Source organism: Chlorocebus sabaeus, chromosome 22, assembly GCF_047675955.1.
Source record: "Chlorocebus sabaeus isolate Y175 chromosome 22, mChlSab1.0.hap1, whole genome shotgun sequence".
NCBI classification, from domain to species: Eukaryota; Metazoa; Chordata; class Mammalia; order Primates; family Cercopithecidae; genus Chlorocebus; species Chlorocebus sabaeus.
In genome coordinates, this window is record NC_132925.1 from 47,101,042 (window position 1) to 47,126,359 (window position 25,318).

General features: G+C 56.1%; 3 protein-coding genes across 11 annotated transcripts in view; 2 read left to right on the forward strand and 1 right to left on the reverse strand.

Moving 5' to 3' along the window:
• PODXL2 (podocalyxin like 2) overlaps positions 1-3,976 on the forward strand; it is a 43,298-nt gene extending 39,322 nt beyond the window's left edge. Inside the window, exons 6-8 of the mRNA XM_038003465.2 lie at positions 301-362; positions 2,599-2,778; positions 3,428-3,976. Coding sequence (XP_037859393.2) covers positions 301-362; positions 2,599-2,778; positions 3,428-3,640 — 455 coding nt within the window. The 3' untranslated portion in view covers positions 3,641-3,976. The remainder of the gene's footprint in view (positions 1-300; positions 363-2,598; positions 2,779-3,427) is intronic.
• Positions 3,977-4,122: 146 nt separating this feature from the next.
• ABTB1 (ankyrin repeat and BTB domain containing 1) lies at positions 4,123-12,178 on the forward strand. Of its 7 annotated transcripts, none has more exons than XM_007985473.2 (12): positions 4,123-4,260; positions 5,561-5,623; positions 5,703-5,758; positions 7,234-7,378; positions 7,534-7,693; positions 7,798-7,843; positions 8,235-8,351; positions 8,436-8,554; positions 8,734-8,832; positions 8,945-9,112; positions 11,234-11,434; positions 11,518-12,178. In XM_007985473.2, the coding sequence occupies exons 1-12, from the start codon at positions 4,205-4,207 to the stop codon at positions 11,722-11,724; spliced, it is 1,437 nt and encodes a 478-aa protein (XP_007983664.1). In that variant the 5' UTR covers positions 4,123-4,204; the 3' UTR covers positions 11,725-12,178. The 7 variants fall into 7 exon arrangements, with proteins under 7 accessions (XP_007983664.1, XP_007983668.1, XP_007983666.1 ...); XM_007985477.2 differs by having other exon boundaries at positions 4,131-4,260; positions 5,515-5,588; XM_007985475.3 differs by having other exon boundaries at positions 4,131-4,260; positions 5,561-5,588.
• An 8,429-nt stretch (positions 12,179-20,607) lies between these two features.
• Positions 20,608-25,318, reverse strand: part of MGLL (monoglyceride lipase) — a 136,394-nt gene continuing 131,683 nt past the window's right edge. For all 3 annotated transcript variants that reach the window (XM_007985459.3, XM_007985458.3, XM_007985461.3), the window contains one exon: positions 20,608-23,886. In XM_007985459.3, the coding sequence (XP_007983650.2) occupies positions 23,761-23,886 (126 nt within the window). In that variant the 3' untranslated portion in view covers positions 20,608-23,760. The remainder of the gene's footprint in view (positions 23,887-25,318) is intronic.

The following is a 25,318-nucleotide window of genomic DNA, read 5'->3' on the forward strand; positions in this document are numbered from 1 at the left end:
AGATGAATGGACACTGTACCTGGTGTGGCAGGGGAGAAGGGGTGTGTTCAGAAGGCAGTGTGTGGGCTTCGCAAGTGGCTGTCTGGTATTATACAAATCGATGTTCTAACAAATCGATGCAATGAAAAGCATGTCTAGGAGCCCTCTCCTAGGGGGAGGCGTGTGCCTTGAGGATCTGTGTGCAATTTGAGCCAGGAGGGGAGGCAGAGGCTCAGGCCAGCCATTGGAGTGCAGGGCCAGAGCCCTTGGAGGGGCACCTCAGCCATGGCTGCACTGATAGTGGTGTTTCTTACCCCCCAGGGGTGGTGCCCACTCAAGATGTCCTTTCCATGCTGGGTGACATCCGCAGGAGCCTGGAGGAGGTAAGAGTGCAGGGACCTGGACCTGTTAGCTTCTAATATGCTCCCTCCTGTCTCTGTTCCTCAAAGTCCCAGGAGGCTGCCCACATCGTGAGGTTCAAAGGAGCATAAGACAGAGCGTGCTCTGGGTGGGTCCCTTGCTTCAGGCCTGCCTTAGACATGGTTTTGCGGGAAAGACGGTGCACGTGCATGCTACCAACCAATGGTGCAATGCAGGCAATGGCCAGGGGCAGAAAGGGGCCATGGGGGTGCGGGGGGGCTGTGCTAAGAGGCTGACAGGAGAGGGCCCAGAGAGGAAGGGTCTGGGGGGCAATGAGGGTTAACTGGGACAGTTAACCGGGTGGACAGTGGCAGAGACGCCATGCAGCCTGGTGGGAGGGGACAGCGTGATGGGTTCCAGAAACCAAAAGAGCAAGCCTGGGAGACCTGGACATGTGACTTGGCGTGGATGTGTGAGTCTGCTGGTGCTTGCACAGCCAGGCTCTGCGCTCCTGCTGCAGTGAGATGCGGCACCTGGGGGCCAGGAGGCAGCCCTGCCATCTTGGGAGGTGCCCCCATCCAGTGCAGTCTGCTGGCTGCCTGGCCCATCCCAGCCAACCTCTCCTACCCAGCTGCCACACAAGCTTGGATGGGATGGCAGGGTCCCCAGTCGTCCTGCTCCTCATACCACCTTGCCTGTGGGGTCCTTCCGTTCCTCATCTCGCTTCTTCAGGACAGCCACCATCTCCACCAAAACTGCCATTGCTCACTGTAGAGTCCAGTGCCCTGTCATCAGCCCTCTCCACTCCCAAAGGTGCTGCCACTTTTGGCAGGAGAGATGAGTGGTATAGTCCTGGCCACCTCCTCATCCTTGCGTGCCAGGGGAGCGGAGGCCGTGGTGGTGGTGCTTTTCTGGTGAGCATGTCGAATGCCCACTGAGCACCACACTGTTCAAGGCTCTCTCCCTCAGTCCTTGCCACCACCCCTTGGGGTTGTGAGAGTTAAGTGAGGCACCTGTTGAGTACCGATGGTGTCCCCATGGAAGATGAGAGCCGAAGCGGGAGAGGTTAGGTGACCTGCCTGAGATGGCACCGCCGGTAAGCAGTAGAGCCAGGCTTTGCAGGAAGCCTGATTCCGGAGCCTGAGCCTTTCACCACACTGCTCTATTGCCTGGAGGGCCACTGAGGCCCTTCCCAGTTGTGGAATCGTGGGTCCATGAACAGTGGGGCTGCTGGTGGAAGTGTGAGCTAACCTTGACCTTTTATACAGTCCTCACCCTGCTTTTCGCTGCCCCTGAGTATTCTGGCCTTACTGGTCACTTAATTCAGACTGACTTAGCCAAAAGTCATGCTGGGTCTTTGGAAATATACTCAGGTGAATCTAGCAAGAAAAACTGACCCTTGATAACAAAAAATTGAGAAAAGTACTGGAGATACAGATGGTTCACAGAAACTAGGGAAGAGCTGCAACGTGGTCTCAGAAAGGGGGGCCTGGTGCAATCTAGGCCTCAGCACTGGGAAATGCCCTGACCCCTCACCTGAGGAGTCCCTGGTGGTACTCGCCTTCCTGCTTCTCTCTGCTGAGATGCTGATCTGTGGAGACAGCACCTGCCTGGCCCCTGGCGCCGATCTCCTTGGCCAGAGAAGGCAGGACTGACCATGACAACCTGCAGTGTGGAGGGGTGCAGGCAGCTACATGCCAGCAGTGAACACGCCGTGGGAAGGGAGGAAGCTGGGTAGCCAGGGTGGCCACGCATGTGGCCTGCATGCCCTCGGTATCCCTCCCTGCACTGGCCCTGGCATCAGGAAGGTGACTATCCCACCCCTCCCCACCGAGGTGGAAGCGGTTGTATGGTGGAAGATGTGTGGGGAGCTCACATCTTCTTGTCTCTCTAACTGGTTAGGGATAGGTGTGGGGGATCTCTCTAGTTGGATGGTGTCCAGCAGCATGGGTTCACTCTCACTGGGGGGCTACGGCCACAGTGAGGTCACACTCAGCAGTTGGGGCAGAAGCTGTGGTGGGATGTGAAGGAGGCTGGGAACATGGGCATGGGGTGGAGAGGCCTATAGCTGTGCTGAGACGAACAGGATGAGCATGGGGTAAAGGCAAGCCCAGGCCCCAGGGAACTTCAGGAGTCGGGAGTGCCAGCAGCTTCTAAGCCTGCTCCCCCATCCCCACCCCTGAGCCCAATGCAACCACCCCAGAGAAGCCATGGCACCCCAGGACCTCAGCTGAAGAACCTGGCCCCTCCCACCCCCAGATTGGCATCCAGAACTATTCCACAACCAGCAGCTGCCAGGCGCGGGCCAGCCAAGTGCGCAGCGACTACGGCACGCTCTTCGTGGTGCTGGTGGTCATTGGGGCCATCTGCATCATCATCATTGCACTTGGCCTGCTCTACAACTGCTGGCAGCGCCGGCTGCCCAAGCTCAAGCACGTGGTGAGTGTGGGGACAGGTGGGGCTGGGGGCCAGTGGACAGGAGAGTGCCCATCGATAGGTGTCCTCATCTGCAAGGGGAGGCAGTGACTCTCCTGGGAGCACAGGGTCCCATGGGTGAAGCAGCTGGTCAGCCTAGCACTGCTGCCTGCTCTGCAGGGCACTAGCCCCAGGACAGGTGCTGGAGGTGCAGGGAGTGAGGGGGTTGCTAGTCCCACCAGGGGGCCCCTCCCTGGCACCACCAGCCCCTTTCCAGGGCAGGCACTGCAGGGCCTGAGCACCTGGATACCTCACCAGAGACAGGCCCTGCATTGGTGATGCCCAAGGGTCAAGGAGAGGCTCCAGCAGCCTGGAGGCCTCCCCAGGAGGAAGAGAGCAGTGCCCTAGTGATGCCCCCTGCCCATCTCGCAAGTAGAGTCTTCTTAGGGGGCTGCTGGGGTATCGATGACGTCAGGGAGACCATGGGGCTCTGTAGTGCCAACGATTAGTAGATTTGAGAAAGGAGTTGAGCTGCAGCAACAGAAAAGAAGGATCTGGCACCTGTGGAGGCTGCCGCGGGGACCCTCTGGGTGGGGTTGCACAGATGGCCGCTGGCCTGGAGCCGTCTGGGGGCCGGCTCGCTCGCCCACGGCCTCTCCCCACCCCGCCGCAGTCGCACGGCGAGGAGCTGCGCTTCGTGGAGAACGGCTGCCACGACAACCCCACGCTGGACGTGGCCAGCGACAGCCAGTCGGAGATGCAGGAGAAGCACCCCAGCCTGAACGGCGGCGGGGCCCTCAACGGTCCGGGAAGCTGGGGGGCGCTCATGGGGGGCAAGCGGGACCCCGAGGACTCGGACGTGTTCGAGGAGGACACGCACCTGTGAGCGCAGCCGAGGCGCAGGCCGAGTGGGCCGCCAGGACGAAGCGAGGTGGACCCCGAAACGGACGGCCCGGAGGCCGCACCAGCCCCGCGCCTACCCGGGCCGCTCCCGCAGCCTGGCCCTCGGCGCGGGCTCCTCCCCGCTTCCCCCGACTTCACACGGTGGCCTCGGACCAACTCCCTCACTCCTGCCCGAAGGGCCGGCCTCAGAGCCCGCCTTGGCCCCGCTTTCCTGCCCCTGAACCCCGGCCCCGCGGGCGGCGGGCGACGGGCGACGGGCGGCGCTCCCTGCGCCCCAGGACTCCATTAAACCTGCCCGGAGACCACGCCGGGCCCAGCACGTCTGCCTGCTCGACTCTTTCTTATTTCCGGGGTTGGGGCGGGGCGGGGCGGGCGGGGGACCCCGGGGCAGGGGCGGGGCCGCGGGGCGGGGCTGGGAGGCCCGGGCGGGCGGGTCCTCCGGACGCCGCTGCGGAGCGGGGCGGGGCTGAGCTGAGGGTGTTTACATCCGCCGGGTGCGCAGCGTCGCCGCCCGAGGTCGTTCGGCTTGGGTACGATCCTCAGCGCCATGGACACCAGCGACCTGTTCGCCAGCTGCAGGAAGGGGGATGTGGGCCGAGTGCGGTGAGGACCCCGCAGTCCCGGGGAGGGTGCGGGAGGTGGGGCGCCCTCAGAACGCCTCGGGACCTGGGACGTGCGGCTGGACGGCCGCGGAGAGAGGCGGGCGCCTTGGTCGGGTCACAAGCCTTCGGAGCGCCCCCGCGGGGCTGACCACCTAGACCCCGCCGCAGCCCCCCAGCGGAAGCGCGCTGGGGCAGGGACACTGATGGCCATTGACCCCCGGAGGGCTTCCTGGAAGAAGGGACTGCTCCACGGAGGCCCGAAGGCGCAGAAGTGGGCGGAGAGAAAGGCGGGCCGCTGTTAGCCCTGGTAGGGCCCGGACGTCAGACCCCCGGGCGCGGGCCGCGGGTATAGGTCTGGGACTCCAGACGTGGCCCCTTACTCTCATGCTCTCTGGACCGGCGCGGGGAACACCTAGAGCCCATAATCGGCCTCCGGTCCTTGATGATTCGGAAACTCCTGACGCAGCTAAAGTGAATCTGGCGCTGAGATGGCACCTCCATGGGCTGGACGCGGAGGGAAGGGGTGCCCAGTTGGGTTCTGGGGCCCTTCGCCTCCTTGGCCTTCCACTATTCCGTTTGACCTCCTTTTTCCTTGGCCCCTCCTCCCCCTTGACCTGGTGCTGATTGACTACTTCCACCTCCCATGGACTGGCCCCAGGCTGCTGTACTCCCGTAGCATCCCTGGGCCCCTCCCCAACATCCCGTGCCACTCAAGAGTTAGTGCATAGTGTCAACGGTGCTTCCACGTGCAGCCTGAAGGCCTCCCTCAGGCTGCCCCCACCTTGGTGGGGCTACACTAGCGTTGGCGACTCCCCTTGCTCACCTTCCGCATCCCATCAGTTGCTGTATCCCGCTACTCCTTCCTCCTAGAATTATGTGCCCTCCACACCACCAGGAGGCCTGCAGCAGCTTTTCCCTGGGCTCCCTGCTTCTAGCAGGGCCAGCTTCTTCCTGCAGTAGAGAGCTCTGGTGGGAGCGAAGGCTCCATCACCTCCTCTCTCTCCCAAACGCTGAAAGGTCAAATGTCCAGCCCCAGCACTGGCGCTGGCCTCTGCCCCTGTAGCCCATCGTCCCCCAGTACTGATGGCATACACTGTCTGCCTGTCCGACCCCACCTCCACACCCTTGCCTGCACTTTGCCTCAAGTGCCTCTCCTGCTGTGATCTGCCTGTCACCTGCCCTTACCTGGGGGAGGCTTCCCCAGACCAAAAGGGATGTTTTCCCTCCGCTCCCTTCCACGGGCCTTCTTTCTCAGACCATGAACCCGTCCTGACCCAGGCTCTGACCTCCTTCCTGCCCAGGTACCTGCTGGAGCAGCGAGACGTGGAGGTGAATGTGCGGGACAAGTGGGACAGCACCCCCTTGTGAGTGCTGGGGAGAGGGGTGCAGAGGGTGGGGGTTGGTGTACCCCTTCAGCGCTGAGGACTTGCTCCCTCCCTTCAGGTACTATGCCTGCTTGTGTGGGCACGAGGAGCTGGTACTCTATCTTCTGGCCAATGGTGAGAGCAGGGAGCCGGGCTCAGGGGTGTGCGTGGGTGCATGCATGCATGTGTGCAGCTTTTCCCTGGGCCCCTGCTTCTAGCAGGGCCAGCTTCTTCCTGCAGTAGAGAACTCTGGTGGGAGTGAAGGCTCCATCACCTCCTGTCCCAAACGCTGAAAGGCCAAAAGTCCAGCCCCAGCACTGGGCCTTCATACACATTTGCAAAGCACCACGATTCCTCTCTTACCACTCAGTAGAATCAGCAAGTACTGTTAGCGCTACTTTAAAACCTTTTCTCTGTCCACCCTCCCCATCTCTACTTCTATGACCTGGGCCCAGTCATCAGCATTTCTCCCCGGCCACAGTGCCTGCCTCCTCTCTTGCCATTGCAGCCAAGTTCTAATTCTAATCTCCCTCTTTTCACAATGAATCTGAGTGGCTAAAAATCCTCTAGCGAGTTCCCACTGCCTCTAGGACACAGTGAGCCTGCCTGGCCATGCCCAAGGCTCCACAGGGTCTGCCCTCCTGCTGGCCTCACTCTCTCGGCTCTCTCTGCTTGCTTGCTGCTATACTGGCCTCACTGGGGCTCCACTGTGCTATGCATGCGCCTGTTCCTGCCCCAGGGCCTTTGCACCTGCAGTTCCTCCTGCATGGACTGCGCTTCTGCAGACATTCACATGGCCCACTCCCCCACTTCATTCAGGTCTCTGCATGCTGCCACCATCACAAAGTGACCTTTCATGACTTTTCTTCATCCAGTGCCATTCTTCATCCTATTTTGGTTTTCTTTTTCTTTTTTTTTTTTGGAGACAGAGACTTACTCTGTCACCCAGGCTGGAATGTAGTGGTGTGATCTCGGCTCACTGCAGCCTTAACCTCCCAGGCTCAAGTGATCCTCCTGCCTCAGCCCCTTCAAATCTTCCAATAGCTGGGACTACAGGCGTGTGCCACCGCGCCTGGCAAGTTTTTTTTTTTTTTTTTTTTTTGCAGTAGACCGAGTCTCACTATGTTGCTCAGGTTGGTCTCAAACTCCTGAGCTCAAGCGATCTACCTACCTTGGCCTCGAAAAGTGCCTGGATTATAGGTGTGAGTCGCCATGCCTAGCCTTGTTTTTCTTTAGTCCCTGCCATCGTTAGGTAGTACGTTTATTGTCCTGCCTCACTAGAGTATAAGTTCAGCAGGACAGGGACCTGTGTCTCGTTCACTGCTGTGCTCCAGTGTGTGGGACAAGCCCAGCCACCGAGTCTGCTCTCTGTTCTGTGTAGTCTTGTCTTCCATGTGAGCGAGTATGTGCCTGTGTGAGTGCGCACAGACATGCCCATTCGTCTAGCCCTTGACTGGGAGGATGTTGGGTCAGAGTGGGCCCAGGGTAATTTGGGAAGGCATTGCCAGAGATTCGGAGCACCATGTGTGGGAAGGTGGGGAGGAGTGAGAGGGAGATTAGAATTTCCCCAGGCCCCTTCCCTGCTAACTGGTGAGCGCTGCATCCCCCAGGAGCCCGCTGTGAGGCCAACACCTTCGATGGTGAGCGCTGCCTCTATGGGGCACTGAGTGACCCCATCCGCCGGGCTCTACGCGATTACAAGCAGGTCACAGCTTCCTGCAGGAGGCGGGATTACTATGATGACTTCTTGCAGCGGTGAGTCAGGGCACACAAGGGGTGCAGCATGGGGTGCGGTGGCCGTGGTGAGTGTGGAGGGGTCTGCTCTGTGGCCTGCCCTGGGCTCTGGGTGCTTCAAGGAATGGGGTGGGGCCCGTGCCAAGCATCCTCCCTCCCGGCTTGTCCTTCCCCAGGCTTCTAGAGCAGGGCATCCACAGTGACGTGGTCTTTGTAGTACACGGAAAGCCATTCCGGGTGCATCGCTGCGTCCTGGGTGCACGCAGTGCCTACTTTGCTAACATGCTGGACACCAAATGGAAGGGCAAGAGTGTCGTGGTTCTCAGGCACCCACTGGTATGTCCCTTCAGGGTGGCAGAGGGGCATGGACTGCCCAGGAACAGCAGGGGGTCGTGCTGGGTGGCTGCCTCTGACATTCCTTTCTGTCTTTCTGCCCACAGATCAACCCCGTGGCCTTTGGGGCCCTGCTGCAGTACCTGTACACAGGTGACCCCCTGGGTCCAGGGTAGGAGGAGAGGGAGTGGGCTGTCCTTCTGGACAGCAGTACACCTAGGTGTCGCTGGACTGACCTTTCACCTCTAGACACTTCATGGTCCCCCGGGGTGGTTCCAGCTGCCCCTCGAGTTGGGTTGCAAGAGAGAACTAGTGTGTCTGCTCAGGAAGAGGTTGTCCCACCCATATGCTGAGCCTTTCCCATCTGTTCCCTGGGGCCTGTAGAACTCAGGCAGCAGCTCTTGATGGGGAAACCAAGGTGGCAAGTGGGTCCAGGAGTCCTAGCCCTGCGGCCAGGTGGCCAGGTGGGAGGGGATCACTGTTTTTCTGTGGGCCTGATGACAGCTCAGGTCCCACAGGCCCTTATCCTCCCCACTGCCCCCAGGCCGCCTGGACATTGGTGTAGAGCATGTGAGTGACTGTGAACGCCTAGCCAAGCAGTGCCAGCTGTGGGACCTGCTCAGCGACCTGGAGGCCAAGTGCGAGAAGGTGTCTGAGTTTGGTGCGCGCAGGTTTTGGGGCCCGGGGCCATGGGTGCCGCCTGGTAGGGCTGGCCTGGCTCCCTGAAGTTGTTCTTCCCCTGTAGTGGTGTCTAAGCCAGGCACGTGTGTGAAGGTGCTGACCATCGAGCCCCCGCCTGCAGACCCCCGCCTCCGGGAGGACATGGCGCTGCTGGCTGACTGTGCCCTGCCCCCTGAGCTCCGAGTAGGTGCGGGGCTGGTGGGCAGGAGGGGCATTTTGGGATGGCAGGCTGTGACAGGCAGCCCAGATACTTGGGCTCAATTTCTTGTGTGGCCTTGGACCAGTTACTTCCCTTTTCTGAACCTAGTCATTCACTTCTGTGAACAACTGCTCTGATGGGGTCACACTCTTCTGTACCCCAGGGTGATCTTTGGGAGCTGCCCTTCCCTTGTCCTGATGGCTTCAACAGCTGCCCTGACGTCTGCTTCCGAGTGGCCGGCTGCAGCTTCCTCTGCCACAAGGTGCCTGCGCCCTCCTGTTGCCCCTGGCTCCAACCCGTTGCCCTGAGCCCCGGTCTAGCTCCTCAGGAGACAGACCCTGGCCCTCACACTTCCTGAGCCCGGCCTTCCCCAGGCCTTCTTCTGTGGCCGCAGTGACTACTTCCGGGCCCTGCTGGATGACCACTTCCGAGAGAGCGAGGAGCCGGAGACCTCAGGGGGCCCCCCAGCCGTCACCCTGCACGGCATCTCACCCGATGTCTTCACCCACGTGCTCTACTATGTGTACAGCGACCACACTGAGGTGGGGGCTCAGGCAGAGCTGGGGACGGCACACAGCCTGTGCTGCCATGGGCTGAGAGGGAGCGCCAGGGCCCTGGGGGTCTTTGGGAGGGCCCAGTTGGCCCCATGATTGACATTTTGAGAAGGCTGGAGGGGAAGGATGTGGGACTTTGGATTTTTCTTTCAGGCAGAGGGAAGCCTTTTTAGGCTCCAGAGGATAAGTGACAAGGCCTATGTCACAGGCACTCCACACTTGTCAGCCATTTGGGGTCCTCAGCTTCTCCAGCAGGAGGGTGGAGGCTGGGTGGGGACAGCCTCCTCCCTCTGCGGTGCTGCAGATCCCTGGGGTTCTGGGTTCCTAGTCTCCTCTTCCCTTGCTGCCTCCCTCTGTCTCCAGCTGCCCCAGGGTCTCCGTAAGCCAAAGCTGCAGGGCAGCAGCAGAGTGCTGAAGGTTTGATCTGCCAGGGGGTGTGTGTGTGTGTGTGTGTGCACGCGTGCATGCACGCTATAAAGAGACCCCCATATCTGGTGGCTTGAAGAGGGGAGTTTGTTTCTCCTTCACATCTGACTGAGGTGGCTGCCCCAGGGCAGGTGACTTGCTGAAGACCAGGTCATCCCTCCAGCTTGCCCCTGTATGCCTAAGGGCGAAGGTCAAAAACTCTTGTCCCTAAAGGTGAATGGTTCAGGTTCTGTGGGCCATATGGCCCTGTTGTAGCTACTCAACTCTGTAGTGCAAAGGCAGCCAGAGACAGTACAGAGATGAGTGGGTGAGGCTGCATTCCAATAAAACTTTATTTGCACAAACAGGCTGGATTTGGTCCGCAGGCTGTAGCTTACCCACCCTGCCCTGGGGCATTGCCTTTGGCCATGGAGATTGGGTCCTAGGCAAACTCATGCTCTAGGAGGAAGAGGAACACAGGGCAAACAATGTTGTTTTTGTAGAAGCTACAGGAAATTGCACACACCACTTCTTATGTTCCCCTGGAGAGAACTTCGTGCCTACCTGCCAACAAGGGAGGGTTGGAAAGTCATTCTGTGGCCAGGGCCCTGTTTTGTGGGGGAAGGGGAGGAAGCATGCTGGGGGACAGAGGGCAGTCCCTACTGCTGCTCTACCTCCAGTGGCAGCTCCCTTGTCCATCCCTCCCTGCTACCTAACAGCCCCTCAGCCTCCGTCCTTCCCACCTCCTCTACTGGGCAACTCCTGCAGCTCAGCCAAGCTCTCTGGCCCCTTACCCGGGGTTACCTTTGCCCACCCTGGAGAAGCTCCCTCCTCAAGGAGCCTCGCCACCCCAAGGGCACCTTGTCTCAGAGTATGGCTTGGGCTCCTAACCTGGGTTGACACTGGTTGAGCTGTGTGACACTGGGTGAGCTTTGTGATCTTGGGCAAGTTACTTAACTGCTCTGTGCCTCTAGAACATGGGGATAGCACTCATTGTCACTTCCTAAGGCCTTGTGCGGATGAATGGGTTACCCAGGTAAAGGAGGTGGCATGGCACATGGCACATGGCACGTGGCCTGTAATGTGGTCGCAGAGCTTCCCTCGTCTCTGTCTGCAGCTTGTTCCCTGTGCCACCCAGGCTCTGGCCCGAATCTGAAGGCTTCAGTCTTGCCCAGCACAGGATGTACCTGTAGGTGGGCTCTGTGTCCCCACAGCCTCTTGAGAGGGAGGGAGCGGGTAGATAGTCTCCCACCCCGGCAGGGTCCCTGCATGGGTCTTGACTAGCTGCCTCTGCCCCACCATTCTGACAGCCCCCCAAGGTAGGCATGGTTATCTGTACCTCATGAACGGGAAGTAGAGGCACAGGAGGTGCAGTGACTTGCCCAGGGCCCCACAGCTAGAAGTGTCAGACCCAGGTCTATGTAACTCGGAGCTCAGACCCTGGCTCCTGTGAGGGCCCTGCCTCCCACCCAGCCTGCCAGCCTGCTCAAGGCTTGAGAGCACACCCACCTGCCAGTCTTCTGCCCCCTGTGCGGTTCTGCAGTTCCCCTTACCCCCTGCCCACACGTGCTCAGGGAACTCGTACTCCCACTGGAAGCCTTCCCACCACTGCCCTACAACCCCCACAGGCCCTGTCCTTGGCCATTGGGCCCTGGGAGCCCTTGGTGACCTCGGGGGGCACCTTCATCCCTGTCTCCACTGCAGCTGTCCCCTGAGGCGGCCTACGACGTGCTGAGCATCGCCGACATGTACCTACTGCCAGGCCTGAAGAGGCTGTGTGGCCGCAGCCTGGCCCAGGTGCTAGACGAGGACAGTGTGGTGGGTGTGTGGCGCGTGGCCAAGCTCTTCCGCCTGGCGCGGCTTGAGGACCAGTGCACTGAGTACATGGCCAAGGTCATTGAAAAGGTGGGCCAGTGGGCTGCAGTGGGCGGGAGGGAGTGGTGAGAGGGTGGGCACCCCTGCACTGAGCTGGCCCTTCCCGCTTATAGCTGGTGGAGCGGGAAGACTTCGTGGAGGCGGTGAAAGAGGAGGCAGCGGCTGTGGCGGCCCGGCAGGAGACGGACTCCATCCCGCTGGTGGACGACATCCGCTTCCACGTGGCCAGTACAGTGCAGACCTACAGCGCCATAGAGGAGGCGCAGCAGCGGCTGCGGGCACTCGAGGACCTGCTCGTGTCCATTGGCCTGGACTGTTGAGTCCCTGGCTGGGCAGCCCCAGGGGCCAGGAGCTCCCTTGGAGACAAGCATGTGTATGTGTTTGTGTGCAGCTCTTCTTCCTGCTCCCTGCACATTGAGGGCTTCATGGTGGGTGCAGGGGGCTCAGTGGGGCTTCTCTTCCCTCCATGAGCCTGGAGACCCCAGGGGAAGATGCATTTGGGATGAGCCCCCTCCCCCCAATGCACAAGCCAGCCCCCAAGATCCTGGGGGTGGGCACCACTCAGGGAAACCTGGGGTGGGGGTGGGCTTTGGTCTTAGCACTTTCCTTCCCCAGATCCCCTTCCCCACACCACCCAGTCCCAAATCCAGTCTTGTAGCCCTCACCCAGCCCTGGATTGCTTCTCTAAGCCGGTGTTCCCATGCACAGGGCCATTCAGGAAGGGCTGGGGGAGTGTGTGTGGCAATAAAGCTTGAAGGCATTGTGGGAGCATGAGCCTGTGTCCTGGGGTACAGCTTGGGAAGAGTGGGGCCTTCTGGAACCAAAGGAGCTAGTAGGACCAAGGAAAGAAGCTCCAGAGTTGGGGGCTCCCAGCAGAGGCTGGCCCAGAGCCCAAGGGCCAGAATACTTGGCTGAGCAGACTTAGAGATCTGCCACTGACCCCAGCGTGGCCTGGGCCCAGCCTGGCTCCCTCCCTCCCTGTCTCCATGGAGGCTGGTTGTGGTGGGTCTCATTCCAGGAAGGGGCCAGGACCAAAATGACCATTTTCTCTCAACCCAGTGCCAGTCTTTTCCCCAGGGAGGCCCTTGTGGCCCTTCCTGCAGGGACTGCCACCTTATTACGGGAAGGTGAGCTGCAGCGGCCAAGGGAGACCTTTCTCCTTGGCCCTCTGAAGGTTCACTGAAAACTTGAGTAACAGGAGAAAAGACATGCAAATTTATTTAGCATGTAGACATGGGCATCTTCAGAATGAAGACCCAAAGACGGGAAGCTGTCATTGTTAAGCTTAGGCTCAGCAAACTGTGGCCAGCTCAGTAGAAATGGGATTGGCAAAAAGTGCAGGATCCAATGCTGACAACAGGGAAACGCAGTCAGGCCTGTCTGGATTCTTCTTGGTCTCTCTGAGCAGCCTGCCTGCCTGTCTTCTGGGTGTGGGGCAGGACCCTCTGGAATGGGGGTCTCATGACCTATAGTCAAACAAGGTGGGTCAGACGCTTATGGCTACTTTTTACACAGGGCAGAGGGAGAGTGAGAGTCCTGTTTTTAGGTTTTATGGCTGGCTCTGGGGAACAGGGGCTCTTGTGTCTAGGGCCCGCCCTAGGGGAAGAGGGATTCTAGTTTCTGTGGCTAGCCTCGGGATGATGAGACTGAGAGACAGGGGCAAAAGGTCAGAGAGAAGCTCCTGCTTCTGAGGTTGCTGCTTGGGCCTTCATTTTGGGGTATTTGAGCCCCAAGGGGGTTTCTCACGATGCGCTGCGCTGCAGGCCTGTGGACCCCCCAGGCCCCTCTGCCTTCTAACCTGGTTAAACTCAGTCATGTCACAGCCCTGGGGGAGGAAAGGAAGGCTGGTTCTTTCACAGGGCTTCTAATATCGGGGGTCTCCACCCTTCCTGCAGTTATTTCACAGCTCTTCATGCCTTTTTTTCTTTTTTCTTGAGACAGATTCTCGCTCTATCGCCCAGGCTGGAGTGCAGTGATGCAATCTTGCTTGGCTCACTGCAACCACCTCCCGAGTTCAAGCAGTTCTGCTGCTCAGCCTCCCAAGTAGCTAGGATTATAGGTGCACACCACCATGCCCGGCTAATTTTTGTATTTTTAGTGGACACAGTTTCACCATGTTGGCCAGGCTGAGCTTGAACTCCTAACCTCGGGTGATCCGCCCCACGAAGTGCTGGGATTACAGGTGTGAGTCACCGCGCCCGGCCTCTTCATGCCTTTTTACTCTGTTATTTTTAGATTTTTTCCTTTTTCCTCTCCAGCGCATTTTCAGCCGTGTTGCACTGGCATGTTGATCATCGCATGGGGGAGGTTGTAGGTCTGAAGTGACCACTAGTGAAGGATGAGCTGGGACAAGTCATGGTGCAGCCTGCAGGAGGTGATGAGTGTGTTAGGGAGGTGGGGAGGGAAGGAGTCCCCGGGAGGGCCTGTGGGTGGAGGCTATAGCTTGTGCAAGGGCCTGGGAGCCTGAAAACAGCCTGAGATGGGATGGGCTGGGCGGGGTCTGCGCATTGCCAGAGCTGAGCTGCAGCCAGAGGCCCAATCCCCGCTGCTGCTCTGCCTTTCACTGCTGGCCATCGCTCTGCCTATTTGCCTGCCCACAAATTGGGGGTGATTATGGCAACTCCCTCTTAACTAGTGTTTGACCTATCCTGAGCCTGGTGTGTTTGTTAAACAAAAGCTGAGTCCACCTGGTGGGTGGGAGGTGGGAGCAGGGGAGTGACAGGGGCTCACTCTGGTTGCCTTGGGGCATACAAGAAGGGAAGGGTGAGGCCAGGCTAGTGGCCTAACACCAGCGGGTCTCACCTCGGAGCACACACAAATCCTGGTGTGCCAAGAGATATTTAAATATTTAAAGAAAAAGTTTTATTTCCTATGCATTTCTTTTCATATGCGTTAGGGGAGAAAATGAGCTACTACATGAAACCTTTTTTTACAGATGTTATTATTTGAAATCATGAAAGTTTCCAATCTTGAACAAATTTTAAATAAAATCCCTAGTGAGAGGGCAGTTTAAGGAAAAATTATCTGGAGTTGGGGTATTTTAGTGGTTCACTGATACAGCAGATACAGCCAGGTGTACCAGCTATGGCATCTGTTCGGAGAGAGCTGCAATCTGAGAAATGCCACCCCTCAGGAGTTAGGGTGGGGGCAGCATTCCCCAGCCACACCACACCGTTCCTCACTTTATTTTATTTATTTTTTTGAAATGGAGTCTAGCTCTGTCACCCAGGCTGGAGTATAGTGGTACGATCTCGGCTCACTGCAACCTTCACCTCCTGGGTTCAAATGATTCTCGTGCCTCAGCCTCCAGGGTAGCTGGGACAACAGGTGCCTGCCACCATGCCCAGCTGATTTTCATATTTTTAGTAGAGACATTGTTTCACCATGCTGGCCAGGGTGGTCTGGAACTCCTGACCTCGAGTGATCCGTGCACCTCAGCCTCCCAAAATGCTGGTATTACAGGCATGAGCCACGGCGTCCCCATTCCTCACTTTAGCCTCAGGCAGAGAAGCCAGCGCGATGGGGAAACACTTGTGTAGGAAGGTGTCCAATGCGGTATTGCAAATCAACAGGAAACATTGCCAGCAGCCGCAGCGAGCAGCAAGTGGGGAAGGAAGTGAGAGAGCATGGACGCACAGAGCTTCCTGTAGCCATGAGGGTGGTCAGTGCAGCCTCCGCATCCACAAGGAAAAGGTGGAGGACATTGAGGCACTAAGGGGTGCTCCCCAGGCTTATATGAGAAACCTGTGGTACAGACAGCCACACAGGAGTCGTGAACTACAACCATGGAATTTGCAATTTAGTGTCTAATACTTGGTTCTAAAATTGGGTTGATTTAAATTCAGAAGTGTGCCCTACTCTGACAAATATTAAAATAGACTAACAGAAGACACATTTTGACACAGAGGCCCTGGGTTTGAGACTCCTCCACTATGCCTAAACCAGAGGAAGAGTTACTGTGTGAGAGCTGGGGATATTTGATCTGATTTCTGTTTAGTTTCTGTAATGTAGCTTGGCTACCTTTAAAATTAAAAAAATAAAAATAAAAACCATGTTTATCTCTTACTTTAATTCATTCCTACTCCCAGGTGAAAAAAAATTATTGTTGAATGAAAAATATTTCCATCATGTGTTATTGGAAAAATTATATGTGTGCTCTCTCAACTCAAGATACCCCCAAATTTTTAACAGATAGAAAAATAGACTCGGCATGGGGGTTCACGCCTGTAATCCCAGCACTTTGGGAGGCTGAGGCAGGAGGATGGTCTGAGCCCAGGAGTTTGAGACCAGCCTGGGCAGCACAGTGAGACTCTGTCTTTCCAAAAAATAAAAAATTAGCTGGGCATGGTGGCACGAGCCTGTAGTCCCAGCTACTCTAGTGGCTCGAGCCCAGGAGGTTGGGGCTGCGGTGAGCTGTGATTGCACCACTGCACTCCAGCCTGGGCAACAGAGTGAGATGCTGTCTTAAAAAAAAAAAAGAGGCCGGGCGCGGTGGCTCAAGCCTGTAATCCCAGCACTTTGGGAGGCCGAGGCGGGCGGATCACGAGGTCAGAAGATCGAGACCATCCTGGCTAACACGGTGAAACCCCGTCTCTACTAAAACTACAAAAAAACTAGCCGGGCGAGGTGGCGGGCGCCTGTAGTCCCAGCTACTCAGGAGGCTGAGGCAGGAGAATGGCATGAACCCGGGAGGCGGAGCTTGCAGTGAGCTGAGATCCGGCCACTGCACTCCAGCCTGGGCGACAGAGCGAGACTCCGTCTCAAAAAAAAAAAAAAAAGAAAGAAAGAAAAAGAAAAATCAATTGAACAATGACAAAATGAGCAATGACGGAAAGGAAATAAACTCCATTTTGCACAGGAAAGGTAGTGTAGGGATGGCTTATTGACCCACCAGAAGAGGAAGAGGAGTGAAGGTGGGGCTGGGCAGCCCTCTACCTAAAGCCCCAACCCTGACAGGCTGCCCTCTCCCACAGCAACTGCTGCTCTGGGGTTCCACTCCCTGCTGTGGCTGTTCGTGGATGCTGTATCATCCCCTGCTGACCCCTTTAGTGACACCATCCTCAGTTAGGTGCAACCGTTTCCTGCAGGGCCCCGAATGAACATGCCCTTCACCCCTGTGCTCCAGCCATCCTGAGAGTCTCTCAGTTTCGGGGCCACCCTGAGCTCTCTGCACCTCGAAAACTCCCCCCCCACCAGATCCCTCTGCTGTGCCCCCAACCCTGGCCTGCTCTTGCTCACCTTTAGCTTCTGGAGGGCTGTGCTGGCACCAGGCTGTGCTGGCAGCCACTGGGTGCCCATCACTGTTAGGCTCTGGGATGAGAGTCTGTGTTGCCCGGGTCCTCGTTCTGTGAGGGCAGCCCACCTTGTTCTGCCCTGGTCACTGTTCCGCCCAGCACTGGACACCGTGCCTGGCGCATCACAGACGCCCAGTAAGGAGCTTGTGATGAGCCTGAGTGTTCATGGAGGAGGCTGGAAAAGCCAACAAATGCAAACATTGTTGACTCTAGGTTTGATACACTGAAGTTCCGGGCAGAATTTGGTTGGCCGTAAATAGAGCATGAGGGCCTGGAGAAAAGGGGCTGTCCTTCAGGTCTGTGCATCTTTGGGGGACCTTCTGCACAGAGGCCAGGTGCCACCCACCCAGGGCCTAAGTGGTTTGCAGGGCCCACTGCAAAACAGCACGTAGGGCCCTTGCTCAAAGAGCATTAAGAATTTCCAGAGAGCAACAGTAGAGCATTCACCCAAACGCACGGACCTTCTAGTGTGGGGCCTGGGTCACTGCATGGGTGGCCAGGCTGCAAGGCCAACTTGCATCCACACCCAGTTTCCAGCTCAGTGCCTGGCCCAGATAAAGCCTTCCTGCCTCCTTCCTCCCTCCTTCCATCCCTCTCTCCCTCCCTCGGCCACTCATTCATTCCTTCATCACTCCATCACCCATCCATTCTCTCACTCACTCATTTCCTCGTTTATTCATCCCCCTCACTCATGGACCCATCCATTCTCTCATTCATTCAACCCCTCACTCATTCCATCATTCATTCTCTCTCACTCATTCTTTATCATTCTCTTACTCATTTCCTGTCATTCATTCCCTCATTACACATTCCCATGCTCACTCATTCCCTCATTCATTCATCCCCTCATTCCCTCATTCATTCATCTCCTCATTCCCTCATTCATCTCACTCATTCTTTCATTTATTCACCCCCTCACTCATTCATTCATTATTCACTCACTCATTCATTCCCTCATTTATTCATCCCCTCACTCACTCATTCTCTCACTCATTTCCTCACTCATCCATTCTCTCACTCATTCACCCATTCATTCACTAACTCATTTCCTCACCCATCCATTCCCTCATCACACATTCCCTCACTCACTCATTCCCTCATTTATTCATCCCTCACTCATTCACCCATTTATTCTCTCATTTCTTCACTTGCTTATTCATTCCCTCACTCCTCCATTCTCTCATTCATCACTCATTTCCTCACCCATTCATTTCCTCAATTCATCCCCCTCATTCACTTTCATTCACTCATTTCCTCACTCACTCATCCCTCATTCATTTACTCATCCCTCATTCAATTTCTCACTCACTCATTCCCTCACTCTTGTTCCTTCATTCATTCATCCCGTTCACTCATGCTGTCACTCACTCATTCATTCCCTCACTCATTCCTTCATCACTCATTCCTTCATTCATTCATTCTCTCACTCATTTCCTCACTCATTCCTTCATTCATTAATTCCCTCCATCCCTCATTCATTCATTTTCTCACTCCATTCCTCATTCATTCCCTCACTCATCCATTCTCATTCCCTCACCACTCATTCCTTCATTCATTCATCCCCTCACTCATTCACTTACTCATTCTTCTCTCACTTGCTCATTTCTTCAATCACTCATTCAATCCCTCACTCATTTATTCACTCACTTCCTCATTCATTCCCTTGCTCATTCACTCCTTCACTCACTCCCTCATTCGTTCACTTATCACTCACTCATTCCCTCATTCATTCATTCACTCATTCTGTCATTTCCTCATCCCCTCATTTGCTCATCCATTCATTCACTCACTCATTCCTTTATTCATCCCGTCATTCATTCATTCATTCATTATCTCATTTCCTCACTCATCCATTCTCACTCACTCATTCACTCATTCCTGCATTCTCTCACTCATTTCCTCACCCATCCATTTCCTCATCACACATTCCCTCGCTCACTCATTCCTTCATTTATTCATCCACTCACTCATTCACTCATTTATTCTCTCATTTCTTCACTTGGTCATTCATTCCCTCACTCATTCATTCTCTCACTCAGTCATCACTCATTTCCTCACCCACTCATTCCCTCAATTCATCCCCTCATTCGCTTTCATTCATTCACTCATTTCCTCACTCACTCATCCCTCATTCATTCACTCATTACTCATTCCCTTACTCATCCATTCTCTCATTCCCTCACTCACTTATTCATTTTCTCACTCACTCATTCCCTCACTCTTGTTCATTCATTTATCCCCTCATTCACTCATGATCTCACTCACTCATTCATGCCCTCACTCATTCATTCTCACTCACTCCGTCATCACTCATTCCTTCATTCATCCCCACCCATTCACTCATTCTCACTCATTCTTTCATTAATTCCTTCCCTCATTCATTCATTCATTTTCTCACTCACTCCTTTCCTCATTCATTCATTCCCTCAGTATCCATTCTCTCATCCCCTCACCACTCATTCCTTCATTCATTCATCCCCTCATTCACTTACTCATTCTTCTCTCACTCACTCATTTCCTCATTCATTCCCTCATTTCTTCATTCATTCCCTTGCTCATTCGTTCACTGTCTCACTCATTCACTCACTCATTCATTCCCTTGCTCATTCATTCACTCACTCATTTCCTCACTCATTCAATCCCTCATGCATTCATTTTCTCATTCATTCACTCATTTGCACAGTCCCTCACTTACTCATGTCAGTGCATTTTTTACATTTTTCTCCCTCAAAGAGAAACCAGAGAGATAATATGGGGCTATGGTAGGTGCTCTCTGCGGGAACCTAGGCTCAGTCAGCACCTGAGCCTTCACCTGCCCTGCATGGGATGGGGGCTTGGCTCCTCCTGAGGGAGAGGACAAAGAGAACACATCATTCTGTCACTCACTCATTTATTCACTTACTCACCCACTCCTTCCCTCCCTACCCTATCAGGCAGGTCTTTCTAGGGACACTCTGGGAAGCAGGCAGAGGTGTAGTGCAGGGATATGCCCTTTTGCAGTTCACATGGGAGGGGACAGAGTGCTACCAAGCAGACAAGCAGAAGATCTGTCATGTCAGATGTCAACAAATGTGCTGGAGGAGGAGAAGGTAGGGCAGCGCCTGGGAGAGGGCCTCACTGAGAAGATGGCCTGCGAGGAGGCTGGCATGATGAGGACCGAGTGGACGTGGAGGATTGGGAGAGGGGAGGCAAGGAGGCCAAAGGCCCAGCGCCCATAGGCTTCAGCAAGAACCATGGCCTTTATTTAGGTGAGATGGTAGCCACCGGAGGATGTTGAGCAGAGAAGGTCCGCAGTCTGACTCATACTTTAACAGCCCTCTCGCCTCCATGTGGAAACAGACTGGGTGCAGGCGAGAAAGCGGGGCCTGCCAATGAGGCCGCTGCTGCCGTCCCTCAGACGCTGGTGACAGCTGTGCAGCTGGAAGGAAGCCACAAGATCTTGGTCACACTTAGGGAGAGTGGCTGGGCCAGGTGTGGGTGTGGAACGGAGAGGGGCGTGGAGGATGCCGAGCAGCAGGAGGCCGGGTTCCCTATGCTGAGGAGGGAGGGCTGAGTTCGGACAGAGCCCAGCTTGTGTGGGGATAGGTTTGGCATCTACATGGGGCCCTGGAGAAAGCACAATCCACCTGAAGCTGGCGCGGGGAGGGTGGCCTGGGCTCTGTCCGCCCCAGCGGTGGGGCAGGGTCTGCAAGTGGATGTGTGTGTTTAGAAACCTGCTTCAAGCGTGGATGGGAGAAGATAAATTCCACACGCGCTGACCCAGGCTGGGAAGCACTGCTGGAATTGGTATCAGGTGACAGGAGTGGCTCGGGCAGGGATCAGCCTGTCTGAAAAAGGGCCTGCTGTGCTCTCGGCAAGGAAGATTGCCATCCAGGGTCAGAGGCTGCTGTGACGGACAGACAGACGCCATTCCGAAAACATCGGATTTATTAGGATTAGCTGTAGTGTACACTGATTCCTTTAGCTCTAAACGGATACATATGTGCCCCGCAGACAGTATACACACAGGGATGTGACTGAGCCACAGTGGCATAGCAAACCCAACAGCTGGCTTGTGAAGCCATCGTGATCCCAACAAGGTCTATGTTAGCAATTGGTGAGAGAAGAGAGTGAGATAGGACCCAGGTGGGCCTGGGGGTGGAGTCCGAGCAGAGCCTATGGGTTTTCAGAGTACCCACCAGTGCTCCCTCGGTGAGCCCAGCACCACCTGGAAGCGGGGAAGCTGGGTCGCTGCTGGAAGGGAGGGAGGCTGACTCTCTACTCCTCGCCTCTGCAAGGAACTGCGGCCTGTAGGGTTGCAGCTGTCACTGGCTATGGGCGGCATCTTTCTGTAAAATATTTTTCAGGCATGAAACCCATTTCTGTATGGACTGGGCCGTGTTGACGGTGGTGCTTGGGCCTTGTGTGCCAGACCTCTCTGGGTCCTCTCCCTGACCTTGGCCTTCCTCTCACCTTCTCGAGGCCAAGCTATGTGAGACCTGGCATTCCTTCCAAACCTCAGTTCCTCCACAGCCCTGCGCCAGTGCGACTCCAGAGCTCAGAATGTCAGCGCAGAGCCGTCAATATCGAGAAGGAACTCAACGCAAGACTTCACAGCTTTCCAAGGACGGGAACCAGCTCTGGAGTGGCCACGCGTGAGATGTCAGGCTTGCTCACGCACGGGGTCCTGTGCTGGCTCCTGACCCAGCAGGGGGACACTGTGGGCGGATGTACCAGCCCTTCCGGATAACATGAAACAGTCCCAATTTCAGGAAAGTTTTTCTTTTAAATATTGGTGATTCTTTAACCAGGAATGCAAATGCTACTGAAGTGCTGTGTGTGTCTCTGTGAGAGCCTTCATATAAATAAATTCATGCATCTAAAGAGTCCCTGGTCAGGCCGCATGCCGATACTTAATTTGGGGAATGGCGATGCCATCACATGCGTCTGGGGGAGGTGGCGGGGAGGCGTAGGGACTTTGTGTGACCTGCTCTGTCACAGCTCCTGGGAGAATTACAGATCTGAGCCCAGGGCGTCTCTTGGCTTTTGGAAAGGGTTCCTGCTTTTCCCGAGCTCCCATGGCTGCCCTGCTGCCGGTGCTGACTGAGCAGCTGGGGCTGGCTTTCTCTCTCAGTGCATATTTTACATTTTTCTCCTTCAAAGAGAAGCCAGGGAGACAAGCTGGAGCTACAGAAGGCGCTCTGTGGGAACGTGGGCCGGGTCAGCACCAGAGCCCCCACCTGCCCCTTGTGGGGTGAGGGCTTGGCTCCTCCCCCAGGGCACAGAGTGATCTTCAGCAGGGTGACCCGTTCCTGGCTCTGTCACGGTGTGATCAGGGCTGCTGGAGGGAGGGTGGAGGGGCACACGCTCCAGGAACCAAGGTTAGCCTCCAGAACAGGGCCTAGGAGAGCAGTGGCAGTTCCCGCTGCTGGAGGAAGAAGGGCGGGAGCCCCCGATGCCTAGACTTCATGTTGGGGGTCCTGGTGGGAAGTGGCCCCCTCCTCTGTGGCCCCACAACCCCTAGATTGCACCTTCTGCAGGGCTTCAATGGTGGCAACGCCCTGACCAGGGTCACGTTTGCACTAAGGAGCCTCCTGAGGTAACAGCAAGTCCCATTTAGAAGGTGAAAGTATTCCCCAGGCGGGTGGTGACCCCCACTTATTGCTGGGACCAAGTGAGGCCAAGGGCAGGGCTGGGGTGGTGTTGGCACCTGAGATGGGCAGGCTAGGGCCAGGGCCTCGACTCCAAAAGATTGGCTGATGCCAGCCTTGGCCTTGGGTGAGGCCTGTCCTGGCCTGTCCTGCTGTGGCCTGGGGCAGGGCTGGGAGTGCCTCCAGTCCCTGCTCTGGGTCACCGAGTGCTCCATGTAGACCTGGGCAGGAAGGCCTGGCCTGCCACTGTGCGGGGCCTCTCTTCTCCTGCCACCAGAGGTAGCTGTGCTGCTAGCACTGACACTCCCAGGGTAGCTCTGGGCCATAGGCAGGCCTTGGCCCAGGCCCAGGGATCACAGCTCCATAGGCTGCCACTGCTCCATGGTCCCCGGGGGACAGGGGGTGGCGCAGGAAGGGCACTGGGCCTTGCCCATAGGAAAGGCCCAGCCAAGTCCCCTCTTGGGGGCTGCTGGCTTAGCTCCTGGAGCACAGGGCCCTCTGGCCCCACCACTGCCGGCCTAACCTGTCCAGTTCTGTACAGTAGCATCAAGCTCTGATTCCTTCAAATTCCCCTTGCTCCCTCCCACCTACCCACCAAAATAGTCTCTGCTTTAAAATATATATTATATATTAGACATTTCATCTTCAATACGATTCTCTAACAGCGTCAGGTAAAATTAGTGACTCCAGAGGAAAGGCAGCCTTTGTGACTACAGACAGCACTCAGGGGCCAACCTGAGCCTCTCCCTGGCAGGAGGGGAAGGGCAGAGGACAGAGAAGAGGCTCGGTTTCCTGCTCAGTTATATTTCTGGGCTAAGCCTCACCCCCCTCCCCTCTGCAAAGCCTGGCCTCAGGGTAACAAGGAGCCCACAAAGTCATGAGTGGCTGCTTATTTTGAGGAAGGGCTGGGCATGTTCTGAGCCTCAGAGGGGCACGTGAGTCTGCCCCGGGGAGCTGGCCCCTATGGAGACAGCAGCCACCTCATCACACAGCCAGAGGAAGGCCACCAAGTGGAGGCCGGTCAGAGAGGGCGCTGGGGCACGAGTGAGGGTGGGCAGGAGGGAGGTGCCTCCAGTTATTGCAGTCTGGTGTCCTGGGAACACCAGGAATTCCTGGAACCCTTGTGGGAGCTGGGAGAGGCGGGCAGAGGCTTGGCTTTGTTTTCAGTGGACATTTTAGCACATTCTCTGTGGAAAATTACCTGGGACGTTTCTCTTTTTTTTGCATAAAGTGTCTATCCATTAAGATAGATCCAGTATCTGATAGCCTAATGTATAACAAAAATGTCTTTTTGTTATTTTTTAGTAAATTGTGCTAGAGATTTCTCCAATTTCTGATTTTTTTTTTTTTTTCAAGCCACGTCTGAGAAGCCATCTCTGCCCTTCCCCTGCCTGCGTCCCCCAGACCATGAGCCGGGCACCGGCCAGTGCATTCACGGTGGGGACGCAGTTCCTGCCGTGGCTGTCCTTTGAGAGACCCACATGTTTATTTCATGGAAGACGGAGTTGGTGACTTCAGGAAGCTCTTTGTGGAGAACGTGGTAGGCACCTTCATAAATCTGCAATGAGGAGAGGCATGGAATCAGAGCTGCACCATCAGAGGCAGGTGTGGGGAGTGGAGACCGCAGGCAGTGGGCAGGGGTAGGAGCATTCTCCAGACCCTCTCCCTATGCCCGAGGACCTGGCCCTGACCTCCCATTATTAGGAGGCCAGCACCTTTCTATCAGATGATGGTTCAAATGCATTACAATGTCCCAACATGTTCCCGAACTTCCTCTCTCAAATGCAAACGTTCCCTTACTCCACATCTCTCCCCATCCCTGGGCCCATTTCTGTGTCTGAGTCAGGCAACCTTCTCAAAAGAGGGGGTTCCACTCCTGGCCTCACATCCGGACCGCCACGGGGTCCTCAGCTCATCCCAAGCTGACTTCCACCCCTGCCAACCCACAGTGGCTATCCTGGCGAGGTCTTCAGGGACCTCTATTGCCGTGGCAGGGGACACTGTGCTGGTCATTCATAAGCTGCTCACTCTCACCTTCTAGAAACACTTTCTTCTTGTGGTTCCATGGCTTTAACTTCTGATTTTCTTTCGACCTCGCCAGCAACTCCTTCTCAATTCAGGCTTATCCCACCCACTGGCCTCTGCAGGCAGCTGGACTACGGGCTTGGCTGTGCCCTCCTTCACTCTCCCTGGTAACCTCGTCCAGTCCAGTGGTTTTAAAATCCATCCTGGGCTGATGACTCTGGAATTTACATCTCCAGCCAGACCTCCCTTCTGCCTCTAGACGGCTGACCTGCCATCTCCATCTGAATTTCTGGCAGGGACCTCCAGACTTCAGTGCGATGCTAACGGGCATCTCCAGGTGGACGCCGGCCATTGCTCACATCAGTCTCTCTGCTTGGCGTTTCTCATCTCATTACAGCCTCCTCATTACTGCAAGCCTGAACCCAGGGCTCATCCTTCATGACAGTGATCTCACTCTCTGCCGCCCTGCCTGGCTTCCCCTGCCTTGGTTGTCACTGTCCCCTACCTCATTCTTACCTCAGCTCCTGTCTCCCCAAGGCCACTGGGGGATGCTTTTAACATGAAAATCAGAGCATGTTACTTCTTGGCTCGAAATGTTCAGGTGGCTTCTCATCTAACCAAGAGAAGAAGTCTAGATTTCCCAGGTGGTGGGGCTCCCCTGTCCCCCTACCAGCCTCCCTGCCTGGTGCATCCTCACTGGCTGCTCTTCTTGTGGCTGCGTGCCTATGCCAGCCTCAGGTCCTCAATCTCTCTCTTGCCTCAGTCTGGAAGGTTCTTCCACTGGCTGTTCTCACCAGCAGACTACAGGCCTGGCCATCCCATCTAAAGTGCTGCTTTCCCCCCAGCCCCTTCTATCCCTACACTACACTCTGCTGAGTTTCCTTAGGGGCACTGACTTCTCTCCATCATCATCCTTTTCATTTATTTGTTGATTGCTTACCCCACCAGGATTCAGGTTCCGGGGG